Source organism: Centroberyx gerrardi, chromosome 13 (genome assembly GCF_048128805.1).
Source record: "Centroberyx gerrardi isolate f3 chromosome 13, fCenGer3.hap1.cur.20231027, whole genome shotgun sequence".
NCBI classification, from domain to species: Eukaryota; Metazoa; Chordata; class Actinopteri; order Beryciformes; family Berycidae; genus Centroberyx; species Centroberyx gerrardi.
In genome coordinates, this window is record NC_136009.1 from 11,164,729 (window position 1) to 11,191,055 (window position 26,327).

A 26,327-nucleotide genomic window follows, 5' to 3' on the forward strand; every position below is an offset into this window, starting at 1 on the left:
GGAGATGGAGTCCAAAATGTTTGAAATAGCACAAGTCTGAGCACAAGCTTGAGAAAGTCTTTCTCACTGAGTAGCTAGCTGTGAGAAAGAAAGGCTGTGTGTTTTGGGTTCTTTATGTCTTTCCACCAGTCTCCATCTGTTGCTCTACCGATACAAAAGGAATACAGCAGAGAGTACACAAAAACCCATATTGCTTTGTGGAGAGGCAACACTATCCAGAAAACTACATCGCAAACACGGATCGAAAGTAAGACATCCCGGCTCTGTACACAACACTGTTTACCGAAAAGATGAGCCGTGCAAGTGGAAGACACACATGAATTCATGATGCCTCCTCATCCTCATCATGAATATTCCCAAACAGACTCTTCCCTGATCTGTGGGAGATTCTTTTCTTTGGTACAGCCAAGGACCCCCTTCCCTTATTCACAGTCCCCCCTAAATCCACCCATTCACTGCCTATAGGCCCTGATCTCCACATGAAATGATACCCCTCTTTCTCCTCCACTCTCGCGCCTTTAAGCGCCCATATGCCAGGCAGCGAGGAGGCTGGGAAAGCCCATAATTGATCAGTAAGTCTTGGCTGAAAAAGTGTGACCAAGGTCAGCCCCCCACGAAGCACGCAAGAGTGGCTTAATATACAGATTTATTGGGAAATGTAATGGGAGTTCTACAGAGCAAACACCAGGATATTTGTTGACATTTACCCAAACTGGAGCATTTTTGATGAATGACAGAACGGTAGTAGAAAGTGAGGAAAATAAGAACAAATACTGTATAACAATTTCCAAAAACACATTCCCTTGAAGATAATGTTTGTTTTTTGTAGTAATAAAGGGGAATTCAACTTCCTGCTGAGAGAATTGGACACATTTTGGACACATTTTTGACAAATTTTCATGTTTATTTCATTGCGTAAGGTTGGACAGAAAACAAAATGTAAATACAACAGCTGTAAACAAAGTTATGTAAAAACTGGATATAAAAATCGTAAGTTAAAATCAACTGTTATAAAATGCAGACAGCAGCTGGTATATCTTGATTCCTTTCAATTAAAGCATTATAGGTCATGTGCAGTAGCTTAATTGTGTTAAATGGTGTAATTTAGTTTAGCAATCAATACAAACATTTCCTTCAAAGAGAAATTTATATTTTGAGAAAAAGAGAACAAACTTTCCATTATGCATCAATCAAGTTCTGATATTTTTACAAAGGGAAAGTGAAATGCTTTAATTTTTATTGTCTCTTGTTCATCTACTCTCTCACACACACATGCTCGCACCCACGCACACACAAACACACACACACACTGGCACCGGTGTTGAAATGACAAAAGGATCACAGAAATTTGTGCTTTTCTCTTCCACAGGAAGAAGTTCAATCAGAAAGCTACGCAAATTCTAAGAAAGAAATACGCAACAAAATGGAATGTTTTCCTGTCTTAAAAACACACTAGTGCCAGTCATGTTAAAAAAGCAACAAAATTTGCAAACTGGCATAATTGTCACATGTTGATAGATAACACCCATTTCTTTCAATCCGTACGACTAAAACTTTGCGAATGCTCTTTTACAACTTTATTTTTAGCAGCAGCAACTGTTAGTGGAAGACTGTGTTCTCACTCTTAGTGAAGTTGAGTCATCCAGAACTGTTAGGCCTTTAATTGTCCTTAAATGGCTTTCAAACCCGGGCAAAACAGCCGAATACATTCTGCATACGTGAAAAAACATGAGGAGCCCTTGATCTATCTTATCTCGGATGGGATGTGTTCACTTTTGAGGCTGACAGTGAAAATAAAATTCACCTCAAGTAGTTCCAGGTCTGATAATGCCAGGCATGATAAGGTTATAATGTACTCCAACATTGGCTCAGATAGCAAAAACTGTAAGCTGTTCTTATACATTTGAATGGTCAAAGAGTGAAACAGACTCCTGGACACTATGCATCTATGACAGTGACATACTTGATGAAAGTATGGAGTAGCTGCGTTTTCTTGAATACAACTGGCAGCAGAGGCCAGTGTTGTTAAGACATCCAGTCTGAACAGAGCCTCCAATTCACGTTTCAGTAGTGTATTGTGTTGTAACATGACAAAACCATTAAGATCCAAGTGCTGGGTGTTTGTCCATTTGGAGCAGGTGAATCAAGCCCAACTGTTCATAAAACGCATGAACAACTGAATACAGTAATATGATGGAAGGCTATGTGCAGTTCCCAATGTCGATCAACTCTTGCATGTGGAGGTCCTGCCTGGGTGAAGGTCCTGGCATCTGGCATCAGGCTCTAGATCCTAAAACAGTCAATTGCTTAGTCGAGTCTCTGGGCTCGACTCAAGCGAATTCAAGGTCTGTTGGGTTAAAAACGCTGTGCAGGGTTTAGTGGTTCTGTGCGGTGCTAGAATGGCCTCGTCTGGACTGGTGTCACATGGGGCCGGGGAGGTGGGGCGGAGGCGCGCTGGCGTAGGTGACAGTGGAGGGTCTGGGGGGCCAGGCGGGGTCCTCCTGCAGCTCCAGGGCCAGGTGCCTGTAGCGCACCCTTGGGACCTTGTTTTTTCGACAGAACAGCCAGGACAGGAAGGCTGAGCCCCAGCGGTCATTGGCCATCTGGGAACACATGCAGTATAAATATTACAGAGAGTAAGGTTAGTGAGCCAGCACTGTAATAATGTAATAATGTTTATTCATGGGAAATACTGTAAACTTGCAGTATGTTTATATTATTTCTGCTCAATGCATGAATCAGTCTCTCCAGGAATTTAAGTCTTTCTGTAATAGCTGTGACCAAAAACACCAGATTTTTAGATGGCTTTTTTTTTAATTGCAAGCCACTTTGCAGAATTTATGAGAAAGAGGACAAAGTTCTGATGATGTGGTCGTTTTTTTTTTAAATTGTGATGATTGGTTAATTGCAAGCAATTTGCAATATCTGTGAGGATCTGTTCATTTAAAAAAACAATCCTGCAATCAAAATGTCACAAATTCCTGGCGAGATTGCTGATGGATTCATCAGTTAGGATCCATTCTCATCACAGATGACCCTGAATTGTTGGAATACATTTTCAACCCAGGTAATCCATTGAAATGTAGTACAATGAAAGTCTGTTGAACAATATGTATTTGAACATTTTGTTGCTTATAGATGACATTTGAGGTTCCCTCTTTTTAACATTCGATATTACTGACAGACAATGGAGAAATATGAGAAATGTGAGAAATAATAAAACCAAAACATTATTTACAGACACGACATGAAACAAATCATCAGAGAAAAATATCCAGCAAGGAAGCAAGAGAAGTAGAAAGCCTATTCTGCATTCTTAGTGGAATGAGATTAGAGCTAAGAAATATGCATCACTCGATCTAGAAAGTGGCAACAGACGAAAACAAACACAGACTGTAGTGAAAGGCTTCCCAACCTGAGGTGTGTCAGCAGAGGGGGACACCGCGGCCTGATTTACCCCCTGATTGTCTCTGAACACTAGTCTCCACAAGATGATGTCAAGGACCAACGTCTACGGGAGATTTCGGTGGGAAATTGAGAAACAAGATGGCAGCGGATCATAAATAACGGGGAGGATGAGGATTGGGTTACAGCCACAGACACCGACTCAGGAAAACAAAAACAACACCGGCAATCAAATGGAAGTTTGGACAGTGATTAATTGATTTGATTCATTAGGCGGTGATTTATCACTGTATACTGATTCGGTTGGAAGAATCAAATTATGCAAATCACAGTTTCGGTTCAATTGTGTGAAAGGACTGAGTAGTCAGAGAGAACTTGTATAGTGTAATGTGCCTAAAGCGTACCTCCAGCATGAAAGACACAGCCGCATTCACTATGACAATGATGACCAGTGTAATGCGCCAGTCATGGGGAACACACACAATCTGAGGGGAGGTAGAGCAGCGGGATGAGGATTGATTACACTGCTTCATGGCAACAGCAACAACACACACATGGCTTTCATCACTTCATGCAACGACTTTCTGATAGATCAACCCAAACATCTACACTCGCAGCATCTTTTTATCCAAGTAACCTGTGCAACAACAATATCATCATCCGCTCTGCAAGTCGGGGTCGGTTTACCTCCAGGAAGCTGTCAATGGCAGGGACAGGATGCAGCATGATGAGGAGGAGGAAGGTATACAGGCTGATGCAGGACAGCATGAACGGCCCTGGGGAAATAAAAGAAAGAAAGAAATTCAGTGGAATTTGGTTATGATGTATTCAACCTGCCAAATGCCAAGCACATCATACATACGGAAAGAGTTTAGTGCCAGTAAATGTGAATTCACCACTGAAATTAAAACAATGGATTTGGAGGAGGCGAAAAACCCTTCCAGTCGTCACTCGGGGAATTAAAGTCCCTTGTGTGCGGATGTGTGCCTCAGGAAATTGAATTTTAATTGGGAAATCCGAATTTGAAATTATAGATAAAAGTTCAATTCAATAATAATCACATTCAATTTCAAGCCATTAGATTCAATTTTTAAATTGTGCCTTACAAATTAAAATTTTGAATTTATTTTTTCAGCATTAGATTGAACGGTTCAATATGCATCTATGTGTTCAAATTCCTAAAATTCAAATAGCAGTCTCTGCTGGCGCTAATCTCTCTCCACACACATCACTCAGACAATCAGCAGCATGCAGTCCGTGTTTCGACAGCCAAAGTGAGGCTTACAGTTCTTGTAGCTCGGCTGTCTGAAGGGCTTCCCCTTGGAGAAGATGATGGCCACAGCCAGGTACTGGAAGGAGGAGACGTAGAAGAGGCTGGTGTTCTCATAGTTCCTGATGTTTTTGTGGTCGTGGGGGGACGTCACGTTGAGGCTGTGGGACAGACTGGTGCTGGAGACGTTGCAGGCGCTGCCGGAGAGAGGAGAGGGATGAATGGAGAGAGACTTACCACAATCTTTGAAAAGTTTTCCTTTCATATAGCAGGACTCCAGAAAAAATACACCAAGAGCAATAGAAAAGGAGAAAGAGTAGAAATCACTTGTCACTGTTCCCAGTCCCATGAACCTAGCTGTACAAAAACACTCTACTTCAATTGTAACTCTTTTCCATCTCTCCCTTGCTTCTCAGTGCAGCTGAAAAGTCACAAAGTATTGAATGGTATGGTCAGTGTCCAAAATGAACTTTTGGGCTGGTAAACTAAAAAAAAAAATTACCTGCTAAGAATACATTATACTGGCCAAAATAATTAATATAGCTACATTTTTCATTTTTTCATAGAATTTTGCTATTTTGTGTATAGAATCAGGTAACGTGTGGTACATTCAATAAAGACACAAGATTTTGAGTTTTAATTTAAAACTTGCTCATTCACTTATACAGATCTTTTTTTTATCTTTGCATTCATTTCTCTTTGTGGCGGCCTCACACCTGCTATGTGTTGCCACATGGGAATAATGTGAATTTTCAGCTAACATTAGTCTAATTAACCCATTGGGGAAATAGAGGAGGAAAAGTTTGCAGTAGTTTAGACAATACCACTTTGCGTAGAGCCGGCGTAACAGGCAGCCAATCAGAAAACAGCCTGTTTAATAAAGAGCTTTGATTTGCTCGCGGTCAGAGGGAGTGTACGGTGGTCAGCAGGGACAAAGTTTGAGACCAGGCAAAAACCAAAGACTGTAACCGAGGCGTTCAAATGTTATTGTGCCAAAAAGTTGCCGGTCATTGTGGCAGGTGTTGCTTATTGATTTATCCGCCAAAGACAAATTTTACCAGGATTTGTCACTTGGTGGGTGGTAATTCCAGACTGTGAGTAGTGACACAAATGCTACTCACTTTGAGAGAGGCGTCCATGTCTCATACCAGCTCTGCTGTTTTACTAAGAGGAAAGTCAGGACCTGGAAGACCAAGCAGGTGAGGATCTGGGTCAGAACTGAGAAGAGCAGCGGGCCGGAGATCAGACTGGACGGGGGGCGGCGCCACACCAGCTCCTTCCACGCCGGGTTCAGACTCACTACAGACACAAACAAACAGTCCATCAATTGCTTTGCAGAGGTATATTAGTACCACCGATGTGTTATAATACTGAATTGCTTTTTACATATAGGAAGTCCATCAGAAAGTTGAAAGAAACCCTGAACTCAAACATCAGTTAAAGCCATTCTTGGGGCAGATCTCCATGCTACTCACTTGTAAAGGCGATGATGAGAATAATGGCGATGTCAATGAAGAGGAACTGGAAATCTCCCAAGTTGCTGAGGATCTACGGCAGCAACAGAGATGAAGATAAATCCACATTGAATTCACATTAATACAGTGGCAAAACATCCCTCTCTAACTCTGTGATACACAGATCAGGCACCTTCACTCTAGCTGTAGGAGCCAGGCAGAGTTGTGTTATCACATTTATTTATATTCAATGAATTTTACAGTGATAGCCTTCACTGCCACTTGTGTGCCACATGTCTCCGCAGCAGTTACTCCCTTTGTTTCAGAGCCGGTGGACGGACAACCCCCACTGTTTTTCCACATCTCCTCAATCCCCCTAACTTGCTTCTACTTGCTTCTCACGTCGTCCATCCTGCCCATTAACCCTCTGTATCCTACGTGGGAACTATATCAATGTTTGTAACTCTCCTGGCTCTAACTACACAAGCCAACTCCATCAAGGAGACTCCTGAAGAGGAGCTGGACCTGCAACAACATGGGTATGTTCAATATATGGCTTTGTTTGTTTGTGTAATGTAAAATGTAAAATCCCATGCAAACATCTAACACATCCCTACAGGGGTCAATCATTTTATTCACACTTACTCAAATAATACTATATGAAACCAGACATTTTTCCTTGTCCCATGCTAAAGAAAAAGTGAAACTTGACATGGGGAGAAGTTTAAGCATGAGAAACTGAACTTACAGAGTAGAGCAAGGTGACGCTGAGGTACTGGATGATGCTGTAGAGAGCCATGAACTTGAACACACAGAACGAAGTGATGAGAGCAGCTCGACCCTCCCTGCGGACCAACAGTTGTTATTCAGACTAGAAAGTCAGAAACAATCAGACTTACAAAGCTTTCTATGAAAACATCTGGTATTGCCATTTAAGTCCAGGGCTCCCACTGTAACCCTGCTGTAAAAATCCCATGACTTTTTCATGACTTTCTAAATAACCTTCTTAAGGGTTGACTCTGATTATTACCACTAGAGTTGGGCTTGCTGAGGAGAAGTAGTCATGCAATGTATAAAAACAACTGAGAACCTAAATTTAATTTAGTGTGAAACAAGTTGTAAAACACATTCTGGTATATTCCTGTAAAGTGACCCATTTGTAATAATTTATCGAATACCCTGACCTTCCCTGACATGAGTACACTTCTCAAAATTTGCATAATATTCCAGAAATTCCATGACTCTCCTGAGACTCTCTGGCTGTTACGATGTGTTGTGCTGCACTGACACACCTGATGAGGTTGGGGACGCAGGAGATGTTTGAGGTTGTGGAGGTGAAGGGCGAGGCGACAGAGGCCTCCAGCTCAGACAGAGAGATCCCACTGTGAGCTCGCTTTAGTGCCTGAGAGAGAGAAACAACTTCATTACTATACATCTCTGTGCTGTATCACTCTATATACCCATAAACCCATTGCCAGACAAAACTGAATTGCATTAAGAAGCACACAAGTATTCTTAAGTGTTACAGCTGTTTTTCTGGGATACAGTCAGATATTGCCCTGTAAGTTGGATTACAAAAGTGGGTTTAGAAAAAAATGGTTTAGTCTTTTTGGCCTCAAGTACAGCAAACTTACATTGCTACAATCAGGAACTGTTTGACTAGCATTAGTGAATATCATATTTTTATGAAAGTTGACCAGTTTATGACCCTAAGTCTGAAAAAGTCTGCTGTGTTGGATAAAGAGAACTGCACCCGAGAGAGAGAGAGAGAGAGAGAGAGAGAGAGAGAGAGAGAGAGAGTGAGAGAGAGACAGATAGAGCATTACTAACTAGGACAAAACGCTTGCAAGAAATGTGTTATGAAATGTGCTGTACATGCATATTAAAAAAGCTAATGCATACTTACTCCACAGTCATTAGCACCATCACCACACATCCCAACAGTGTAGCTGAAAAGTAAAAACATGGGGAAAATGGTCACAGATTGTGCTGCTATAAAATGATATAATGTCCACAGCATGGAAATGAACTGGTGCTCATTAACAGATTTATACTGAAGCAATAAAATAAACGAGAGACTCACTCAACGCTCTGCAGGACCTCCACCAGCTGAGTCTTCTGGTCCGGAGCCATGCGGGCGAACACAGTGGCTCTCAGCGCGAGCTGCAGCGCCCCCATGTGGAGAGACACAGAATCACAACAACATCCGGCCATCATGAAGTCAGGAGAAACCTACCTAAACTCAACCTGCTAATCTGTAAAATAGACTTTACCCACCTTACCCACAATATCAAGTCATAGTATACATTAAAGTACATAGTATCGGACTGATGTATGTTTCATGAAAATAGGGTTTTTCAAGAAAATAAACCATGAGTAAATAATAATCTGAATATATACTATATTTTGTTTGTGTTGTTGTTTTACAGCCTAAATGGTTACTATCAAGTAAACTTACCACTATAACTGTAACAATGTAAGCTACTGATGACAGGTGGGAAATCGACAAGGGTCTACTTGTATGAAAGCCTTGAACACCAGACTATATATTGTACATAATGAGTGTGGATGTCATTTGAGATAAGAAGAGGTATGGCGGAGTATAGTGGCCACTCAATGTGATTATTCTATTCCCAAAAAGAAACCAAAAACCCAGATGTTTGTGTGTCTGAAGATAACCCGTCACCTTTGGGACCAGCTGGGGGAAGTGCTCAGTGACGACAGCGAAGGCCCTGCCACTCAGGGCAAAGTGGTAGCTCTGGTCCTGCTGAGTGAGTCGCTCATCATACACCCCCTCCTCCAGCTTGATCTCCACCGCCTGGAGGAGAGTGGAGGTATGAGGGAGAAAGGATGGATCAGTTGCTGCTATCACAACAAAAAACTGCAGTACTGCGCTCTATGGGAGCAACGACAAAGGAGCAGCAAACCAGGTGAACTGCATGACTTCTGAAATACTGCTTCAGGGTTGAACTGACAAAAGTTAAAGTTCACATTTCCCTTTTACTCTTTGTATACACCTTTCCATGCTCTAATTGACTGGTTCATACAGTAATTGGGTTATTGATAAATGGGTGGATACATGTAGTGGAGCTCTGGAATAATACCTTAGGGTACATTCACACCAAGCATGTTTGGAGCAGTTTATTCAAACTCTGGAGCTCTTTCTCCTTTAGGTTGTTTGGCCAGGTGAGAAAAATGCCATTAGAACTCAAGTGGCACCAAATAACCGCAGTGAGACGCCTGAAAACACAGGTCTCAGTCTTCATGTGAGTCCATGTAACTTTTCTTTACAAGCCCTGATCCGCTTCTAATTGGGCAGTGTGAACTTAAACTGCTTCGGACAAAAATAACAAACTGTAGGTGTGATCGCGCCCTTAGAGCCTCTGAGGGTTAGCTTAACAAAAAAAAAAGTTTATGTTTCCCATTTGCTTGTTACTTAAGTTCGCCCATTTATGCACTGAGTGACTGATGGATTGATTAACGGAAATGGCTGATTACCTGATTGTCCTTGCTGGTGTTCTGAACAGGGTTTTCAGTATAATGCCACGTGATACTGGCGGGCTGGAAGTCTTTGGGAGGCAAGGCGTCTGCTATAATGACCTTCTCATGTGAGCGGATCATGCCACAGTCTCTAGCCACTGATATAGCCGTCAACATGTTGTCACCTAACACATGAGAAAGGAGGATTTACTGTCTCTATATACAAATTCATATCAATCCACAGCAGTGACAATGTAGCATACTGAATACACATGAAAGAAGTGAAAACAGTTACTAAACTGTGTTACCTGTAACCATCAAAGTGCGGATGTTAGCTTGTCGTAAATCATGTAAAACTCCAGCAGTCTCCTCTTTCAGTTTGTTCTGCATGATGATGAGGCCGAGGAACTCCATGTTGGTCTCCAGCAGGTCCCTGGGAGGAAGAGACAACATAAATATAAACATATCGTGTTGTGGCTGCATTGCATTCTGGTCTATTGAGGGTACTGTCAGTGGGGAAATTAGTATCTCTGCCTCTTCTATGATGGATTTCCTGCTGTATGATTATTAGTCGGTGCGAAATGGCGAGTCTAGAAAGAAGCCCTTGGTCTATGATTCTGAGGGACTGACACCAAAAACGTTTTCTGTTGATATTTTAGAGAGTTGAAATGTTTTCTGCTATCAAGCTCCATTGTAGCTGCGCTGAAAATACCATCACGTCATCGACGTTTGGCCAGTTATCTGTGGGACTAAGAAAAATACACCACCAATCAACAAAGTGGTCTCAAAAATGCAAGGTACAGAGGCAGTAGCTGTTGAACAGTGTTTTAGGGCTGATTATCCCTTTTATTTCATCATCAAAACTTCACCCCATGTACTGTGTGCAGTGCTATCTGTGGTGGGCGGCGTACCTGCTGAGGCTCTGGACTTTGTGCCAGGAGAGTTTGGACTCTAGCTGTCGGTGTGCCAGGGCAATAACCCTAAAGCCCTGCCTGGTGTAGGCTTCCAGAGTCTCAGTGAAACTCTCTGGCACTGGAGAGAGTTAGAGACAGAAGTAAAGAGCAATGTCAACCCTAAGGTCAGTGATCAGTCTCATCTCTCTTTATGTATTCTTTATGCAGGGAGGAGATAGAGACGCTGTACCAAAAGACAGCTGTTGTTTAGAATGAATGCAAATGGTCATTATCTTGCTAATTTAATCTGTGTTTAATTTGTGGTAATTCGTAGAGGAAATATCCATCCAAAGCTTCACAGTATTTATGAAAACTTTAATATACAGGATGAGCGCCTGACCTGTGTCCTCTTTGCAGAGGCTGGCCACGACCTCTGGCGCCCCCTTGAGGTAGGCGTCCATGTGTTTCTCCCCCAACCTCCTGACCACCACACTCATCCTCTGCAGGTCCGAGGAGAAGGGGAACTGACGCACGATACCGATCTCATAGGACTGAGGACAAAGAGTCACACGAGGCATACATGGTCAACTACAGCAGGAAAGCAAAGCAACAACACATTCATATCATTTTCCCTTCACATTGTGAATTTAGGAATTATGAAGTCCTCATGAAAAGCAAAAGTTTAGTTTAAAAAGAGTACTTACTGACAGCTCAGACAGCTCCTGGAAAAAATGTTTGAATGATATTTTAATTCCAAAGCTTTTTAGGAGGCAGGAGCATGTCTAAAGTACTTCTAGGAATAATGTAGTCATATAGGCATTAAGAAATTTGTTGATCACACAGTAATGACATGGAGAGCTATAGCGAGCCACTGTACCATGTTGTGGGTTAGTGTGATGTTCTGGTTGGCCTCAGGTTGGACCTGCTTGGGTGGTCGCACCACTGTGGGCATGATGGGATTGTGGAGTGCAGTCTCTTCCTCTGTGGGCTCCTCTAGGATCTACACAAAAATGACAGCAGTACATATATATGTTTATATATATATATATTTGATAATGTCAAGCATATATACTCGGTGTATTTGCTAGGTATGGTGTAACAGACTTTTCTACCTCCCTGCTTCCTGTTAAAAAGCGCAGGCATTATCTGACAGCCTTGAAGCGTATCCATGGTACCAGACTGTAACCATTTCAGTCATGGAGCACTTGCTTTGCCAAGGCAGCAAGTTTGGCACTGCATAATTCACGTACAGATTGGTATCCAGGCTGGCAAAGGAGGAATGCAAGCATGTTGGGTGCTAACGCTTTAAACTGTTCCTTACCCAGCCTGTAGCGTTGAACATCTTGAGGTCCAGAGGGTCTCCAGAGAGCTCCCCCTCTATCTTGGTCAGGGAGTGGCAGGTGGCCATGCAGGCTACAAACGCAGTGTTAACCAGACTCTCTTTAGCTGCCTCAGCCTCTGGGGGAGAAAAGCTGTAATGGAGAGGGAGGATCTGACACGGCAATTCTGCTATTAACTGTATCCATGCAAAGAGCAATTGCCCTAAAAACAATAGTGAAAAGTGAAATGTCATAAAAGCATAAAACCGATACAGGAGAGTGGTAGCAAGGAAAAACAAACCGAAGTCCAAGCTGCTCTGAGTCACAAAGGATTCTCCTACCTGCCATGTTCAACTCTCTGAACGCCCCACAGGTCCAAGCCATCCTCAGTAAGAGTGCCAGTCTGTGGGAGAAACCAGACAGTAATAACGGTCACTAAGCTACCAACCTGATGCTTTAACATTAAATAATGAGAATTTTTCATTATCTGTGCATTTCACTTCCGTTGTTACACAGTTAAAGAGAGCCGCCATGGGTTGGACTACCTTGTCGAAGCAGACCAGGTTGAGCTGACCGCACATGTTGATCCTCTGGGGGCTGATGCAGAAGATGCCAACGCGCTTCAGACGCCGCTGGGCATAGACGATACCAGCTGTCATGGCTGCCGGTAAGGCCGGGGGGACAGTGATGGTGATGATGTCCAGAGACTCAACGATGATGGTTTTAGTTGGAACCTGGAAGGTAAAGAGAAGGAACTGTCAACATCTGACATGTGAGTAGAAGTAGAAGATAAGCTTTATAGGCTTTCAGTAGGATGAAGTAGAATAAAGCTCTGTTAGAAATAGTCACAAAATCATAAATCCTATTCTAGCAAATGCTTACTCTCTGAGAAATCTGACCACAAATTTCTCCTTTCAGTTCCCATAATCCATGGTTATATCCATTCTATAGGAGCAGTGATACCTGGTACATGATACTGAGGACAATGGTGTAGATGAAGCCAATCCCTGCCACGCCCACCAGGCACAGGAGGAACAGGTAGGCATCATGGTACAGCTTGAAGTCGGTGGGTTTGGGGTAGAGGATGGAGCGCACCAGCTGGCCTTTCTCCGTATTGAAGCCTGAGGGAACAGGTCAGTAATGATGACGTCTGCTTTTGAGATTTAAATCTTCTATGCCAGCCAACAGAAGATCAGTACAGTACTTGAATAAATCCCTGCTCTCTGGTTTTGACTCTGTCTCACCTGTCCTGACCACCACAGCCTTGACCAGCTCCCCAGTGTAGAAGCGGGTCTGGATGACGTGGGTCCCACAGAACAGGGTGTGTCTCTTGTGCTCCTCTGTGCTGTAGCTCCTGGCCCCCTCCTCGCCTGAGCTGGGCAGACTGGTCTTGGTAACAGGCACACTCTCTCCTGAAGATGAAGGGAGAACAAATATTGTAAGACTGGGTCTCAAATAGTCACCTAATATCTATCAATAGCTAGGGAGTGTTGTGTGCATATGTCAATAAAGGCAATTAAAAAAAAAATGGCAGTGTTCCCAGAAAGGAGTCTGAATTCATACAGTATTTAGAGCTTAAAATATCATTAAAATTACCAAAATATAACACATATTGCATGACTATTTCAGACAGATATTCATTAGTCATTTGTCATCATTTGTAGAATAGTAACAGTAGTAGCAGTATTAGTTGCTAATACCAGTAATATTTTTAGGCTGTAAAAAGGCAAATGTATAAATCTCAGCAGCACAATTCTTGACAGAATGACAGTAAATTCTACCACTTTTTGGCATACTGGATACTGGGAACCTGCCAAAAGAAATAATGGCCTGCCTCTGATACAGGCTGGTGCTCTCTTTTGTTGTCAGTCTCAAAGCAGAAATAAAACCATTTGTCAGCTATAAGGAGGAGGAGGCGGCGTGGAGACACAGTACCCGTCAGCATGCTCTCATTTACTATGCAGGTTCCCTGGACGAGCGCAGCGTCGCAGGGCATGATCGTCCCGTTCGCTGGAATAATGATTACATCACCGGGGACGAGCTCTGTTGACATGGCTTGCTCAACATCTGTGATCGAGAGACAGATGAAGAAATAGGACACTGAAAATGATATCAGATGCAGTGCGGGCAATCATGAGGATGTTATCAGCGGTCAATAATCTGATCTACGGTGACAGTACTTTTATCAAAGTTGTTCAGTCATGTCTTGCTGTATAATGAGGAAAAAAGGGGGGATTCTGATGGATTAACACATAATCTTATTTAGTTTTTACATACAATGGTACTTAATATAGTAACTATAACAACAGCAAGACAATATAAATCACATGCAGTCTATCATTATGACCAGGAAGTAAAACGCACCTTTATTTCCTCTGCACACTGAAACGCGGACTACACTGTGGGCTGCCACCATGTCATGCAGCATCACGTATTGCTGGAATGAGATCGATAATGGATCAAATAATGAAAAAATATTAATGGAAACACACACACAACTGGACGCACCTAAGGCTAGATGCCCAATACAAATTTTCCTGGCAAAAAAAGATGCACCAAAAAAAAAATTATAATATATTCAGAGACATTTCCTTGTTATGGGATTTCACCCCAAGCTGCTAAATTATATAAGATGGCCTGACTGGTGCTGAATCAGGTCAAAATGTTGTAGCGTATCTCCACCATGAGTTTAAATGATAGTTCAGTTCCGTTTTGGAATTGTCTGGGATCAGATGTGACTCACCTTTTTAATGGTATACAGCGAGGTGGCTATTGATATGACGGACATGAAAACTATGGCTGTAGCATAGTAGTAGTAATCCTCAGCACTCCACAGAATAACACTGAAGAGCTGGAAGATGTAGAAAGGATTCAAAACCTGATGGGGGAGAGAGGGAGAGAGAGAGAGAGAGAGGTGGAGATAATTAATGATTTGTACTCTTATTGGTCATGTTTTGCTGTCAATTTAATACTGCTAAAAAGGAGTGAAATCAAACTCGAGAGTATATTCAGAAATCTAAACTCACCTCTTTTATAAGGAGTATGAATAAAGAAGGCACTCTCACAGCAATCTCATTCTCCTCAAAAAACAACCTCCTGTTGAAAAGCAATTTGGAGCAATTGGTAATGACCTGATATGATGGATGTATCACACAAAGCTAAGCATATCGTCGCTGTTGGGTGAAAACCTTGTATCTGGGTTTCGTAAGCCAAAGAGTTCGGAGGACTACATGTTGAGAAACATGTAACCCAATATAGTTTTGACAAGCCCTGTGTATGAGTGTGTATATATGCAAGTGAATGAGAGAATACACAAAACAAAATATGGGGGAAACCTGGCATGTGCGTACCTGTAGTCCTGCAGCAGTTTGCTGAGTCCAGAGCCGTGGTCAGAGTGGACACCAGCACAGCTCACCTTTACATCCTCCAAGCCTCTAGAGAAGCAGCACACATTCATCTCTATTGCAGACGCATGTAGGACTAATATTACTTTTGCTCATCACAGTGATAGAAATCCATGAACAACAATGAAACAGTAAATAACTGTCACAACAATGGAAATAATTTCTGATTACAAGAGTGTTAACAGCACAGTGTTTTTCAGTGGGGCTCTTACTTAAACAGTTCAAAGTTGTGTATCACATCATTCCAGTAGTATTTAGTGCTGTGGTGAGTGAAGTAGAGGATCTAAAAGAGAGAGATAGGGTGGTGGTGGTGGGGGGGGGGGGGGGGGGGGGGGGTTGTGTTAGTGAATAAGAGCTTTATAGACATAGATTGATAGCAGCCTATCGCACTTTCTTTTCCAATCCCTGATCTACACTATTAACCTAAATACAATTAAATGCATATATCTAAAACCCGCCCCATCAATTACTCTAACAGATCAGTCATTTACTATCTAGAACATTTAGATTCAGCCGCTGATGAGCAGCAAATGATGGGAAAGAAGAGACACTTTCCCCCTGAGGTACCTGAACAGGCTGGATATCAGCAAATATCCCATGATGCTCCTCCTGTGTGGCAGCGTGGGCGTGTTCCCCGTCTCCATTTGGCAGCTGAGCTGCAGTTCGCAGATCCAAACTATCAAAGGGCCTCTTCCCCGGAGCCAGCATCACATGCACCTTGGCCCGAAACCACTGTCTGAACTCATCCTGCCACAACAATAAAACAACTAGTGAGATTACATTTTTCTTAGGCTGTAGCTGAACTTGTCATTCATGTTGTAATGTGCCAAAGAACATAACAAGTGGCAGGATGATCTGTTTGTGTACAGCTGCATAGTTTGCTTCAAAATACTTGAACTTGTCTTTAAACTTCTGTAATAGAAGTGATACATTCATGGACAGGAGGATCTTTTTTTTTTTTTTTTTTTATGGTTTAACACACAAAGTGCCTCATTTACGAGTGTGTCCGGTATCCAAGGGCAAATTTATTTTTAAAAATCCCTAGCATGAAAACAACAAAATATATATATAAAACGCCTTTGATTAGAAACAAAGTAAAACAAGCCAAACAAGGAGAAACATGAGGGAGGTTTGTTACAGTCAGAGCCAGTGAGCGGCGAGCCTTTGACCTACTGTGGACCTGAGCAGCAGTGTGTGTGCGTCTCTGAGCGAGGTGTGTGTGCAGGTCCCCTTGACGCCCCACTCAGGCAGCCAGTACAGCAGCAGCAGCAGCAGACCGCCGGAGCAAACCGCACCAACGCCCACCAAGATCATCTTCCACACACAGGGCCGGTACCCCCACACCTCCTGCAGGACAGAACACAGACAGAGTGTGTGGTGTGGTTTGGTTTGGTGCAGGAACACCTGGCAATATAGCAATATATGAAAATCAAGGGTGCAGTAAAACAACTCCAGTCTTTGGATGCTGTCGTGCTGCATCCTGAACTGTGTGTAGAGATACTGGACCTTTCTTCAAGAAGGAAAGCCTCCAGTTCTTTGAGGGATGAAGGAGGAGGAAATCTACTTCCAATAAAGGATCAAGGATCACAAAATAAAGACTCAATGATGTTTAGATCTGGTGAAGATGCTATGGAAGGTGTTTGACTTCATCTTGAAACTATGCTTGAATTTGTTTAGCAGTGTGTATGGAGGCAGTATCATATTCAAATTAATAAGTTCAGCCTGCAGTAACTGATAAAGCCAACAGTACATATCACTGATCAAAAACCTCACATCTTACTCTTATTACTCTTGTATCCAGCTGACCTACTGAGAATCAATTGTAAAACACACACAAACACACACCAACGTTTTTTTTTCCTCAATTTCTGAAAAGTTCACTTTTTTGGAGATGGTTTTAAGAAGTTTTACGTTTTAAGAAGATGCAAAGGACACTGATAATATATACTCACCTATACAAAAGCCCTTTGGGAGAAGTGAATGCTAGATAAATGAGGTAAGTAATAGAATTGAAATGAGATTTACCATCTCATCCTCCAGGCCCTGGTTGATGATCTTCACCTCTCTCGTCTTCATCCTGTCAGAAGTGCAGCGCCTACAAAGAGGAAGAGAAAAACCACTTGATTTACCAGATTTCCAAAGCGTTTTATTTGCTGAAGTTTCCTTATCACACAAGGAAGTCTCCAGCCTGTTCTGGTCAATAAAGATGTTGCAACTTTGAACTCAGTCAAGAACAAAGAAGTCGGGCATCTAGAGCAATAACAGTCCAAATAAGAAAGGCAATCAGTGATGCATTTACTTCTCTCTCAATTATACTAGGTAAGATTCACTCACTGGAGAAAGACTTCTAATGCCTACGCTGCATTGCATGAGAAACCAGGGACCTTCATCTCAACACCCGATCATTCTTGCCTAGTTGACCCACATTTCTCCTGTCACTACAGCAGAGGTGGAGATTGAAATGCTGAAATACTGTTATAACACTTGATTACTGTTGATTACTGTGCTGTTACTTCAGATGAATTTAACTCAAGCAGAGTTAGAGAACTCATCTGGAAAATTACTAGTTTGGTGCATGTTCCAAAATTGTCCCCACAAAAGCTGAATCCTTATGTTGACATGATTGCTGTAAATAACTGGACGGGTTATAATCAGCAAATGTATGATAGTTTCTTTTCCATCATATCAACAAAGCTAGTACCAATTATGGGAAGTTAAGCCCAGAGAGACTGTGTTTCTCTGTAAATTACAAATCTCATTCACTGCTCTCACTTCTACAAATATATGTAAAAATAAACCTCAAGCACAGTAAGTGTAGTAGTTGTACCTACTTTCTACCTCTGCACTTTGGTTTGGTATTTGTAAATGTGTTGCAAACACACATTAACACACCTGTCTCATCATCTTTACCATCTGAGCCAAAACAAAAAGCCTCACAAATAGGTTACTGACATACTAACCTAAACCTAACCTGTCATATTCCTGTGTTACCCAGCAGCATGTTTGCAGGAGTCATGTTATATTTGTACTAACATAACTTATATGGCCATCAAGTTGTGCAATACATTGCAATAAATGTCACCCTGTGGTAATTAGTGTGATAATAGTGAATTAATGTTATGTTTATTGGCTACAACCCGTGGGAACCTTTGGCCCATGTAGACAACATGCTTGCCTACAGCAATACTCAATACATTTCATATTTGTCTGGGTGTAGTCGAGCTGAAACTAGTCTATGGGAAACCAGAAAAATAAACTGGTTAATGTGACAGTTTGAGAGATATTTGGATATAGTTCTGTTAGTATTTCAATCTATTATCAATGTTATAGCAGCTTATACTATTGCTCCAGTACCAACACGCTGTGTGGGCGAAATTTGAGAAACTGTTCAATTCTTACCAGAGAGGGCAACATATTTACTCGTACACTTTAAAGCCTCTGGAAATGTGGCTTGAAATAGTAAAAATGCATACATGATATCAAAGTTGAGTGTCTCATTAAGCATCCACAAAAATCTGAGTGAAAATAAACGTTCATAACTATTAGAAAATCTAGTTAAAAAAACAGCTCATTTTGCTGTTTAGACCATTTCTCAAGACTGTGTGGGCGTGGCAGATCACGTTTTGATTGACATCTCCCTGGCTTCTTCTTCTTCTGGCTCTGGACTCTGGACTCTGGCTCAGGACTCAGGACTCTTAAGAGGACTATGAAATCAACTTAATGCTCCAATTCACAAACTTCTGTTGTACAACATAGGCAGTTCACTTCAGTTTCACAATCACAATTCCATTCATAACCAACCAAAATAATTAGTTCAGAGAGCTAATACTTTTAGTAAAAACTCGATTGCAGCTAGCGGACTTTTAGATCGCTAACGCTTTTAGCATAACTCAATGGAGTTGAACATAGCGAAAATTAGCATCACAGCTAGCGGACATCTTCTCTAGTTAGCTACATGCTAGTGTAGCAGACGGATTTCTGCTCTCGTTGTTCTGCGTTGTGTTGTGTAGTTAGTGAGTGAGACACACACCGGAGTTGAGGATCTGTGGGATTTATTCTTCACAAGAAAAAAAGAAAACACGGGCGTCACACACGCGCACGAGTCATCTGCATCTCTCCACCATACAGCTCCCAGCGGCTACACTAGTTTGACTCGACTCACCAGGGCAGAGAGGTTTTGTTGCATCTGTTTCTTTTTCTGACGTGGATTTTTTTATGATTGGTTCGCGGAATTAATTGCGTAATAAATGTCCGAGCATAACCACGCAAATGACAATATTTGGAATTTGGATTGAAACTAATTTCTAATACTTTTTAGATGCTTACTATTATGTACATAAGACCCTAAATTACATACTTAGAAGGTTATTGTGGATTTGGGTTTCCCGAGGCTTTAATAATGCTGGCCATTGTAATTTAGCTACATAAGCCCTAATGCCGAGACATTTCCAATCGTCCAGTTTCCCCAGTGATCAAACACGAAAAACAACACAAATTGTTCGTTTAGTCAGTTCTGTTGAATTATGAAGCGGCGCCTTTACCTGCCCGCCGGACACCCAGAAATGTCAAATTACTGTGTAAATAATTATAAATGTAGCCTATGCATATTACAAATGAAATAATCAACTTACCAATGCCCCGTTCTACCAACAAGTAACCCGATGCATAATTAGGTGTGTAAACAGTTGCTAAAAGGCTTTCCCCGGGTGTCCTGTGCAGCCTGGTCCCACAGCAGACCTCACATGTCTCTGGAAAACGCGCGTATACAATATTGACTATGTGTGTGAGCAAAATCCACGCTGCGCTCCGACCGACCCAAACTGGTCCATTCACCACCATGAGAAGGAAGTGGGAAAACAGGATGTGAGGTCATTAGAGGACACTTTCTTGGGTGAATTTCTGCAAGTTGGCCGGAGTCTAATCGGAGCGCTGAAAGTAGATGAGCAGGGACTAGAAACCCTGCTACAGCCGAGCACCGTCCTCTGGTTTTCAACCCGTTAACTTTTAGTATTCTGCGACTATGTGTCCATGCAAAATATCTACAACATACAGGTTTAAAAATTAGCGGCCCGGCATGTTTCGCCGTTATTCCAGTTCAACGGCCAAGAAGAAACGCCATCTGTCACACATGTCTGAGACTGCAGTGAAGTCCTGGGATAACCTCACAGATGTCAACACAAAAAACAAAACAACCTGTATGATGTTAAAATAAATTTAATTAGTCAGCTCTTCACATTGGAACATTATTACATTGTCTTATTGAATCATATTCAACGTTTCACCTGACAATATTGTATAATTCTTAATGAAAACAAATGAGGTCTCTTTTCAATAATTATTGAAAATTGATTAAAAACAAAAACAAAAGTACAAAAGTAATATGGCAGCTAAAATTAGATGTCTGATGTACAATCTGTGCAGAGGTAATTTAGTAGTAGGCTCCTAACAATACTGTACATGTTTTTTCACACCCAAAAGCAAACAGACAAGCACTGTACATTTCACCTAGTGAACTCAAAGAGGCTGGAGAGCCATTCAAAGGCTTTCAGGTACTGCTACAAAAAGTCTGTAGCTCATTCAAGACAAATTAAGTTATCCTTTATTTTCCCCTCCTTTCGCACCATCCTGGGATGTTTTGTCAGGTCCAGGTCCTCTTCCTGAAAGGGAAAAGAGTGATAAGAGTAGTAAAAACCAGACCCTGATGCCAAGATTTGTCCCCAGAATAGAGTTATAGGCCTATCTAGAAAGTTATCAGCTCTCTCAACTTTGACACAGCCCAAGACTGCGAGGCGAGTACGAATTAAAAGCTGATTTCTCCCTGTATCAAACATGGATGGATTTGGGGAAGTAGTAAAAAGTAGTCTTTGACACCCCAGTAAAGCTCAGTATTACCTCCTCTGCTGCCTCTTCCACCCCTGGAGCCTCCACCTCTGCCTCCGCGCCCCCGACCTCCGGGCCGTCCCCTGAAACCTCCCGCCGAGTCTCCGCTGCTGCCGCGGCGGCCTCCTTCCCCTTTGGGTTTTGCATAAGCCACAGTCACTTTGCTGCCGTCGATCTCGCAGTCTTCCATGGCTTCTTTGGCAGCTTTGCAGTTTTCTTCGCTCTCAAAGTCCACAAAACCAAACCTGAGAAAAAAGAAAAGTTAGTATAGAGCAGATTGTACTGCCAGAATAAAATTAAATCATTTCAACATTGTAAAAAGGAACAGTTAAAAAAGGACCTACCCCCTCGAAACTCCTGTATCCTTATCAACAGTGACTCTGGCACTTAGAGACCCTTCAAAGGCACTTTTCAGAGTCTCCTGACTCGTCTTCTCAGTAAGGCCCATCACAATCAGCGTTTTGGAGAGAACTACAACAGAGCAAACAAGTGACCAATTAGTATTATAACAGTCTGCATCCTTCATCACTCGAGACTTGTACACTTTCCTGCCACTTTGATTTGACTCATGCTCTCTTGCCATTAATCAATTCAGGTAGTTCAGCTCATCAGATGATTGGGTAACAACTACATGGGTACAAGGCCAAGAACAATCATATACTTGCCTTTTACATTCGCTGGTTTTGCTCTCACTTCACTGAATTGTACTCTGATCGCCCTTTTGTAGATCTCAACGTTCTGTGACGATTCCAAGGCTTTCGTGGCTTCGTCCACATTTCTAAACTCAACGAATGCAAATCTGGAAAGAATAAAACTGGAGTGAATGTTTGTTGAGGGAATATCAGGATACTTTCTACTAAACCCTTTAAAAACCGAATAGGCCTGTGTGCGCGAACCAACACATTTACTCACCCTCTTGACTTGCCATTTTTCTGAGGTAAGTTGATGCCAACAGCTGTCTGAAAGACCTTCTTTAGGTTTTTTTCTTTCACCGTGTAAGACAGGTTGTTCACAAATAAGGTGGTACTTGGAGCCTCAGCTGTGACTGAGAAGAAAAATATATATATTCTCAATTAATATCTTCCAAGCATTAAACCTGTAAGTGGCTGACTTTACTCATATAATCACAGCTATGAAAGTCAAATGATTTACCTGGAGCTTCGCTGGCTTTAGAGTCACTTTTTTCTCCTACACACTCCACAATCACAACCCGGTCTTGGATCTTGGCTCCCTGCCTCTTCTTCCGGGCGTGTTCAGCGATGGCCTGAGTCTTAAACTCCACAAAGGCAATGCTGTTGAAAAATGACATTTTCTCAGAACTTCATGAAATCCATCTGCATCTCTTAATAATTAATCTTTAATAACCAGGACATCACTAAAGATACTCACTAATGCTTGGATTGCACATCTGACACCAGTGCATAGTTAGTTAGGATGTGAGCTGTAATTCAGAGGATTTAAAACTCACCCTTTGCTTGGGCCTTCAGTTCCTCCAGGAAACCTGACAGCCACGGCCTTGCTGAAGATTTTTAGAAGGTCTTCCTTCTTTGCGGTGTAGGGGACGTTCTTCACAAACAAACACCTGGCGTCTTTAGCTGTTAAAACAAGACAGCTTTTTAAAAATAGATCAATAGAATGTTTTGCATTCCTAGATCACCACATTATGCACCCACACCATAAGCTGTTAATGAACGAATACAGTAATACTTCCATATAGTGTAAAAACTGGACAATGAGCGGCCTCTTTTGGTCTCAACACACATTAATACATAAAGACTAATGTTACACCTGCAACTTGAATGACAAGGAACAAATGTTGAAACGTTACAAAACAAAGTGAGCCACACTTTTTACCTTTTTTGTCCTCGGGCGGAGCTTTCACCTTGTCCTCGTTTTTGACTTTTGCTTTGGAAATCTTCATTGGTTTTTCAAGGATCATCTCTCCATTTAACGTCAAAGCTTTAGTCAAGTCCATCTCTGAGGCCAAGTCTACATATGCATATTTTCTAGGAAACAAGAATTAGTACTTTTTGAAAGATATCAATTTTACAAGACAGAAGATGTTCCTCTTTAATTATTACATAATACACCAACTCAGTGGAGGATGTTAAAAAGTTTGCCTGCCACTGAAAATCAAACTTGAAATTGAGTAACGTACTCACCTGGAATGGTCCAATCTAATATCCTGAACCAAGAGACTTTGTGTCATGAAGTAACTTGCTAATGAATTTTTGACTTCTTCATACTTCTTAGAGTTGTTCAAATTTCCAACAAAAAGACAAAAACCTGCAACAAAACAAGACATTGACGAGTCTGTGGCAGCTCCTGTTCAGAAGAAAGTAAGTACTTCTTAGCAGGAAGAATTTAGCAGCCAATCTCATGTTGAATTCATACCGTCATTGATGGTCTTTGCTTTCTTTGATGGGGAGGACTCGGCAGATTCTGCCTTCCTTTTCCCATTCACTGCAACAGATGGTTAGAAAACACAACCAAGTTAGAACATCTATTTGAGACAAAGTTGTTCTGTTGCTGACTAGCAATTTTCAATTCTTGTAAACTTCCTAAACGCTATCAATCGTCTCTTTGACAATCATCTGATCTCTTCCATCGGTTTCCTCTTTGAAACCATCACCTTCTCCTTCCTCGTTCTTCTCAGTCTTCCAGGTCACAGATACTGTCGGTGTGCATTCCTTTTCTTCAGCAGCAGGGGCAGAAGTGTCCATCTGAGAAGCTAAAGGGGAAACTTCATTACTGGCACAGCTGACAACAGCCAACAGTCAACCATGATGTGCGTCTTATGTGCAGTACCTTGTTCATCTTTTGCCTCTTCCTTGATCCCTCCCATCTCCTGTTTCACTGCTGTCTCAGCACTCTCAGTGGGAGCGTCCTCCTCTGTCCCTCCTGGAAGAATCATTCATTATGAGATTTAGAGACATTGTTGTCATTCGGCCTTCAAACACAGTCTGATATGGCCTGCAGGTGTTGCTGTCATCCCGTTTTCTACAACCTCCTTGCATATACTGCTTAATACTATGTGATGTGTGGCCTCTTTTGGTTTGAACACACACACATAAAACAAAGACAAACATTACACCTGCAGCTTGAATGACAAGAACACTCAATTTAACATGAAACATTACAAAACAAGTGAGACACACTTTTTACCTTTTTTGATGTTTGCTTTGGCAATCCTCACTGATCTGTCAAGGATCATCTCTCCATTTAATGTCAAAGCTTTAGTCAAGTCCATCTCTGAGGCAAAGTCTACATAGGCATGTTTTCTAAAAAAAGGACACAAGAACATTGTTTTGGATTTAATTTTATATTTCACACAGCTGCAGCAGTCAGCAGAAGTGGATGGACACCTTCAGTGCCAATGCCCCAAATAAAAAGACACTGCCTGTGTGTGTCAGGTGATTGACAGTAAGCAGAGTGCAACGTAATGTGCACCGATATGAAAACACTCAACATGGGCATGATGAAATAACAAAACAGAAATATTTGACAAACCAAATTAAGGCTTCACGTTTACTGTGATTGATTATCTATCTCAGACAACTTTCAAGTCTGTGGAAGTTGTTTTTCGTACTGTACAAGAATAAATGGCAGCAAAAGGATTCTTCTGAAGGGAGGAAAACAAGCCCTGAAATCACCAATTACACTGACTGTGTGCAGAAACCAGCAGGAAGAATGTAAAGGAGAGGGGCAACCAAAACAATTGGCACAAATTAAGACACCAGTATTGTCCTTTAAATGCCTCAACAGCATTCAAATTTTAGAGTCTGTCTATAATAAATATATACTACTTTTAGAAAGTTACATTTTGCAAAGATGGACAATGTTCCTCAAATTATTACACAACACGCCAACTCAATGAGATGAGATTAAACACCAACTCATTCAAAATCTTTCCACGTCTCTTAACTTTATGTAGGAAGTTCATAGTATTCATTATGCTCGATTCATTTCTTAGCAACACTGCTTTGTGCTTAATCATGAACACCTTCCACAGGTTTGCCTGCCAAAACAGAAAACTGAAAATCACACTTAAAACTGAGTAACGTACTCACCTGGAATGGTCCAATCTAATATCCTGAACCAAGAGACTTTGTGTCATGAAGTAACTTGCTAATGAATCTTTGACTTCTTCATACTTCTTTGAGTTGTTCAAATTTCCAACAAAAAGACAAAAACCTGAAACAAAACAAGACATTGTTAGACAGTTGGAAAAAACAAACAAACTTAGAACCTCTATTTGAGACACTCATTTTATCTTTGACTAGTAATTTTCAACTCTTGTAAACTTCCTAAACGCTATCCATCGTCTCTTTGACAATCATCTGATCGCTTCCATCGGTTTTCTCTTTGAAACCATCACCTTCTCCTCCCTCGTTCTTCTCCGTCTTCCAGGTCACAGATACTGTCGGTGTGCATTCCTTTTCTTCAGCAGCAGGGGCAGAAGTGTCCATCTGAGAAGCTAAAGGGGAAATTTCATTACTGGCACAGCTGACAACAGCCAACAGTCAACCATGATGTGCATCTTATGTGCAGTACCTTGTTCATCTTTTGCCTCTTCCTTGATCTCGTCCCTCTCCTGTTTTTCTGCCGTCTCAGCACTCATGGTGGGAGCGTCCTCCTCTGTCCCTCCTGGAAGAATCATTCATTATGAGATTTAGAGACATTGTTGTCATTCAGCCTTCAAACAGTCATGTTTATAGTACTTAAATCTCAATTTGTCAGTAGGATATGACTTGCCAGTATTACTGTCATCCTCTTTGTCTTCTACAACCTCATTGGCAGCAACCTTGCCAGCACTTTTTCTGCGTCTTGCAGCCTAGAAGAATCACACACATTCAAATTGTGAGTCCATAATACAGCGTTTCAACTTGACAGGTTATGCAAATGTAACCACTTTTGAACAGTGACTGTGGGTGAGAGGACTGTTAGATACTTTGTAGCATTCAGATAGCTTAACAAGATGAATTAGCCATCTAGCAAAATAGCTAGCGAGCTAGTTTGCAAATGTTTTCAAGTAAAACGAAGCTTAAAACAGACTACATAGCACCCATCTACGACTGGTATATTTAATGCAATGCTTACGTCTGATTTAGCCATATTTTGTGTTCCAACAACACAACCACAGCTAGGTACAGCTAAGTTCACTGGTAGCGGTACTGAGGCGACAGTAACAACACGTGTGCTCAAACACTAACATGCGACAG

General features: G+C 41.7%; 2 protein-coding genes across 3 annotated transcripts; both read right to left on the bottom strand.

Moving 5' to 3' along the window:
- Positions 1–926: 926 nt before the first annotated feature.
- Positions 927–17,315, bottom strand: LOC139918583 (polyamine-transporting ATPase 13A3-like). Its single transcript, XM_078287578.1, has 30 exons — positions 17,251–17,315; positions 16,399–16,572; positions 15,793–15,972; positions 15,438–15,508; positions 15,172–15,255; positions 14,848–14,917; positions 14,565–14,699; positions 14,186–14,258; positions 13,757–13,888; positions 13,066–13,233; positions 12,785–12,942; positions 12,367–12,555; positions 12,163–12,224; positions 11,824–11,974; positions 11,387–11,502; positions 10,903–11,063; positions 10,521–10,641; positions 9,918–10,042; positions 9,628–9,794; positions 8,816–8,947; positions 8,213–8,292; positions 8,036–8,078; positions 7,422–7,531; positions 6,878–6,974; positions 6,151–6,223; positions 5,797–5,974; positions 4,691–4,872; positions 4,093–4,181; positions 3,810–3,890; positions 927–2,603 (listed from the first exon to the last, which is right to left on the bottom strand). Exons 1-30 carry the CDS (start codon positions 17,299–17,301, stop codon positions 2,421–2,423), a joined length of 3,636 nt encoding a protein of 1,211 aa, XP_078143704.1. The 5' UTR covers positions 17,302–17,315; the 3' UTR covers positions 927–2,420.
- A 3,106-nt stretch (positions 17,316–20,421) lies between these two features.
- Positions 20,422–26,320, bottom strand: LOC139918596 (nucleolin-like). Of its 2 annotated transcripts, XM_071908019.2 has the most exons (18): positions 26,206–26,320; positions 25,861–25,939; positions 25,660–25,752; positions 25,484–25,582; positions 25,176–25,299; positions 24,271–24,386; positions 23,914–24,006; positions 23,738–23,836; positions 23,500–23,568; positions 23,268–23,391; positions 22,960–23,111; positions 22,574–22,700; positions 22,258–22,397; positions 22,018–22,150; positions 21,771–21,904; positions 21,450–21,576; positions 21,118–21,350; positions 20,422–20,882 (listed from the first exon to the last, which is right to left on the bottom strand). In XM_071908019.2, the coding sequence occupies exons 1-18, from the start codon at positions 26,218–26,220 to the stop codon at positions 20,818–20,820; spliced, it is 2,022 nt and encodes a 673-aa protein (XP_071764120.2). In that variant the 5' UTR covers positions 26,221–26,320; the 3' UTR covers positions 20,422–20,817. The 2 variants fall into 2 exon arrangements, with proteins under 2 accessions (XP_071764120.2, XP_078143819.1); XM_078287693.1 differs by lacking the exons at positions 23,738–23,836; positions 23,914–24,006; positions 24,271–24,386; positions 25,176–25,299.
- Positions 26,321–26,327: the final 7 nt, after the last annotated feature.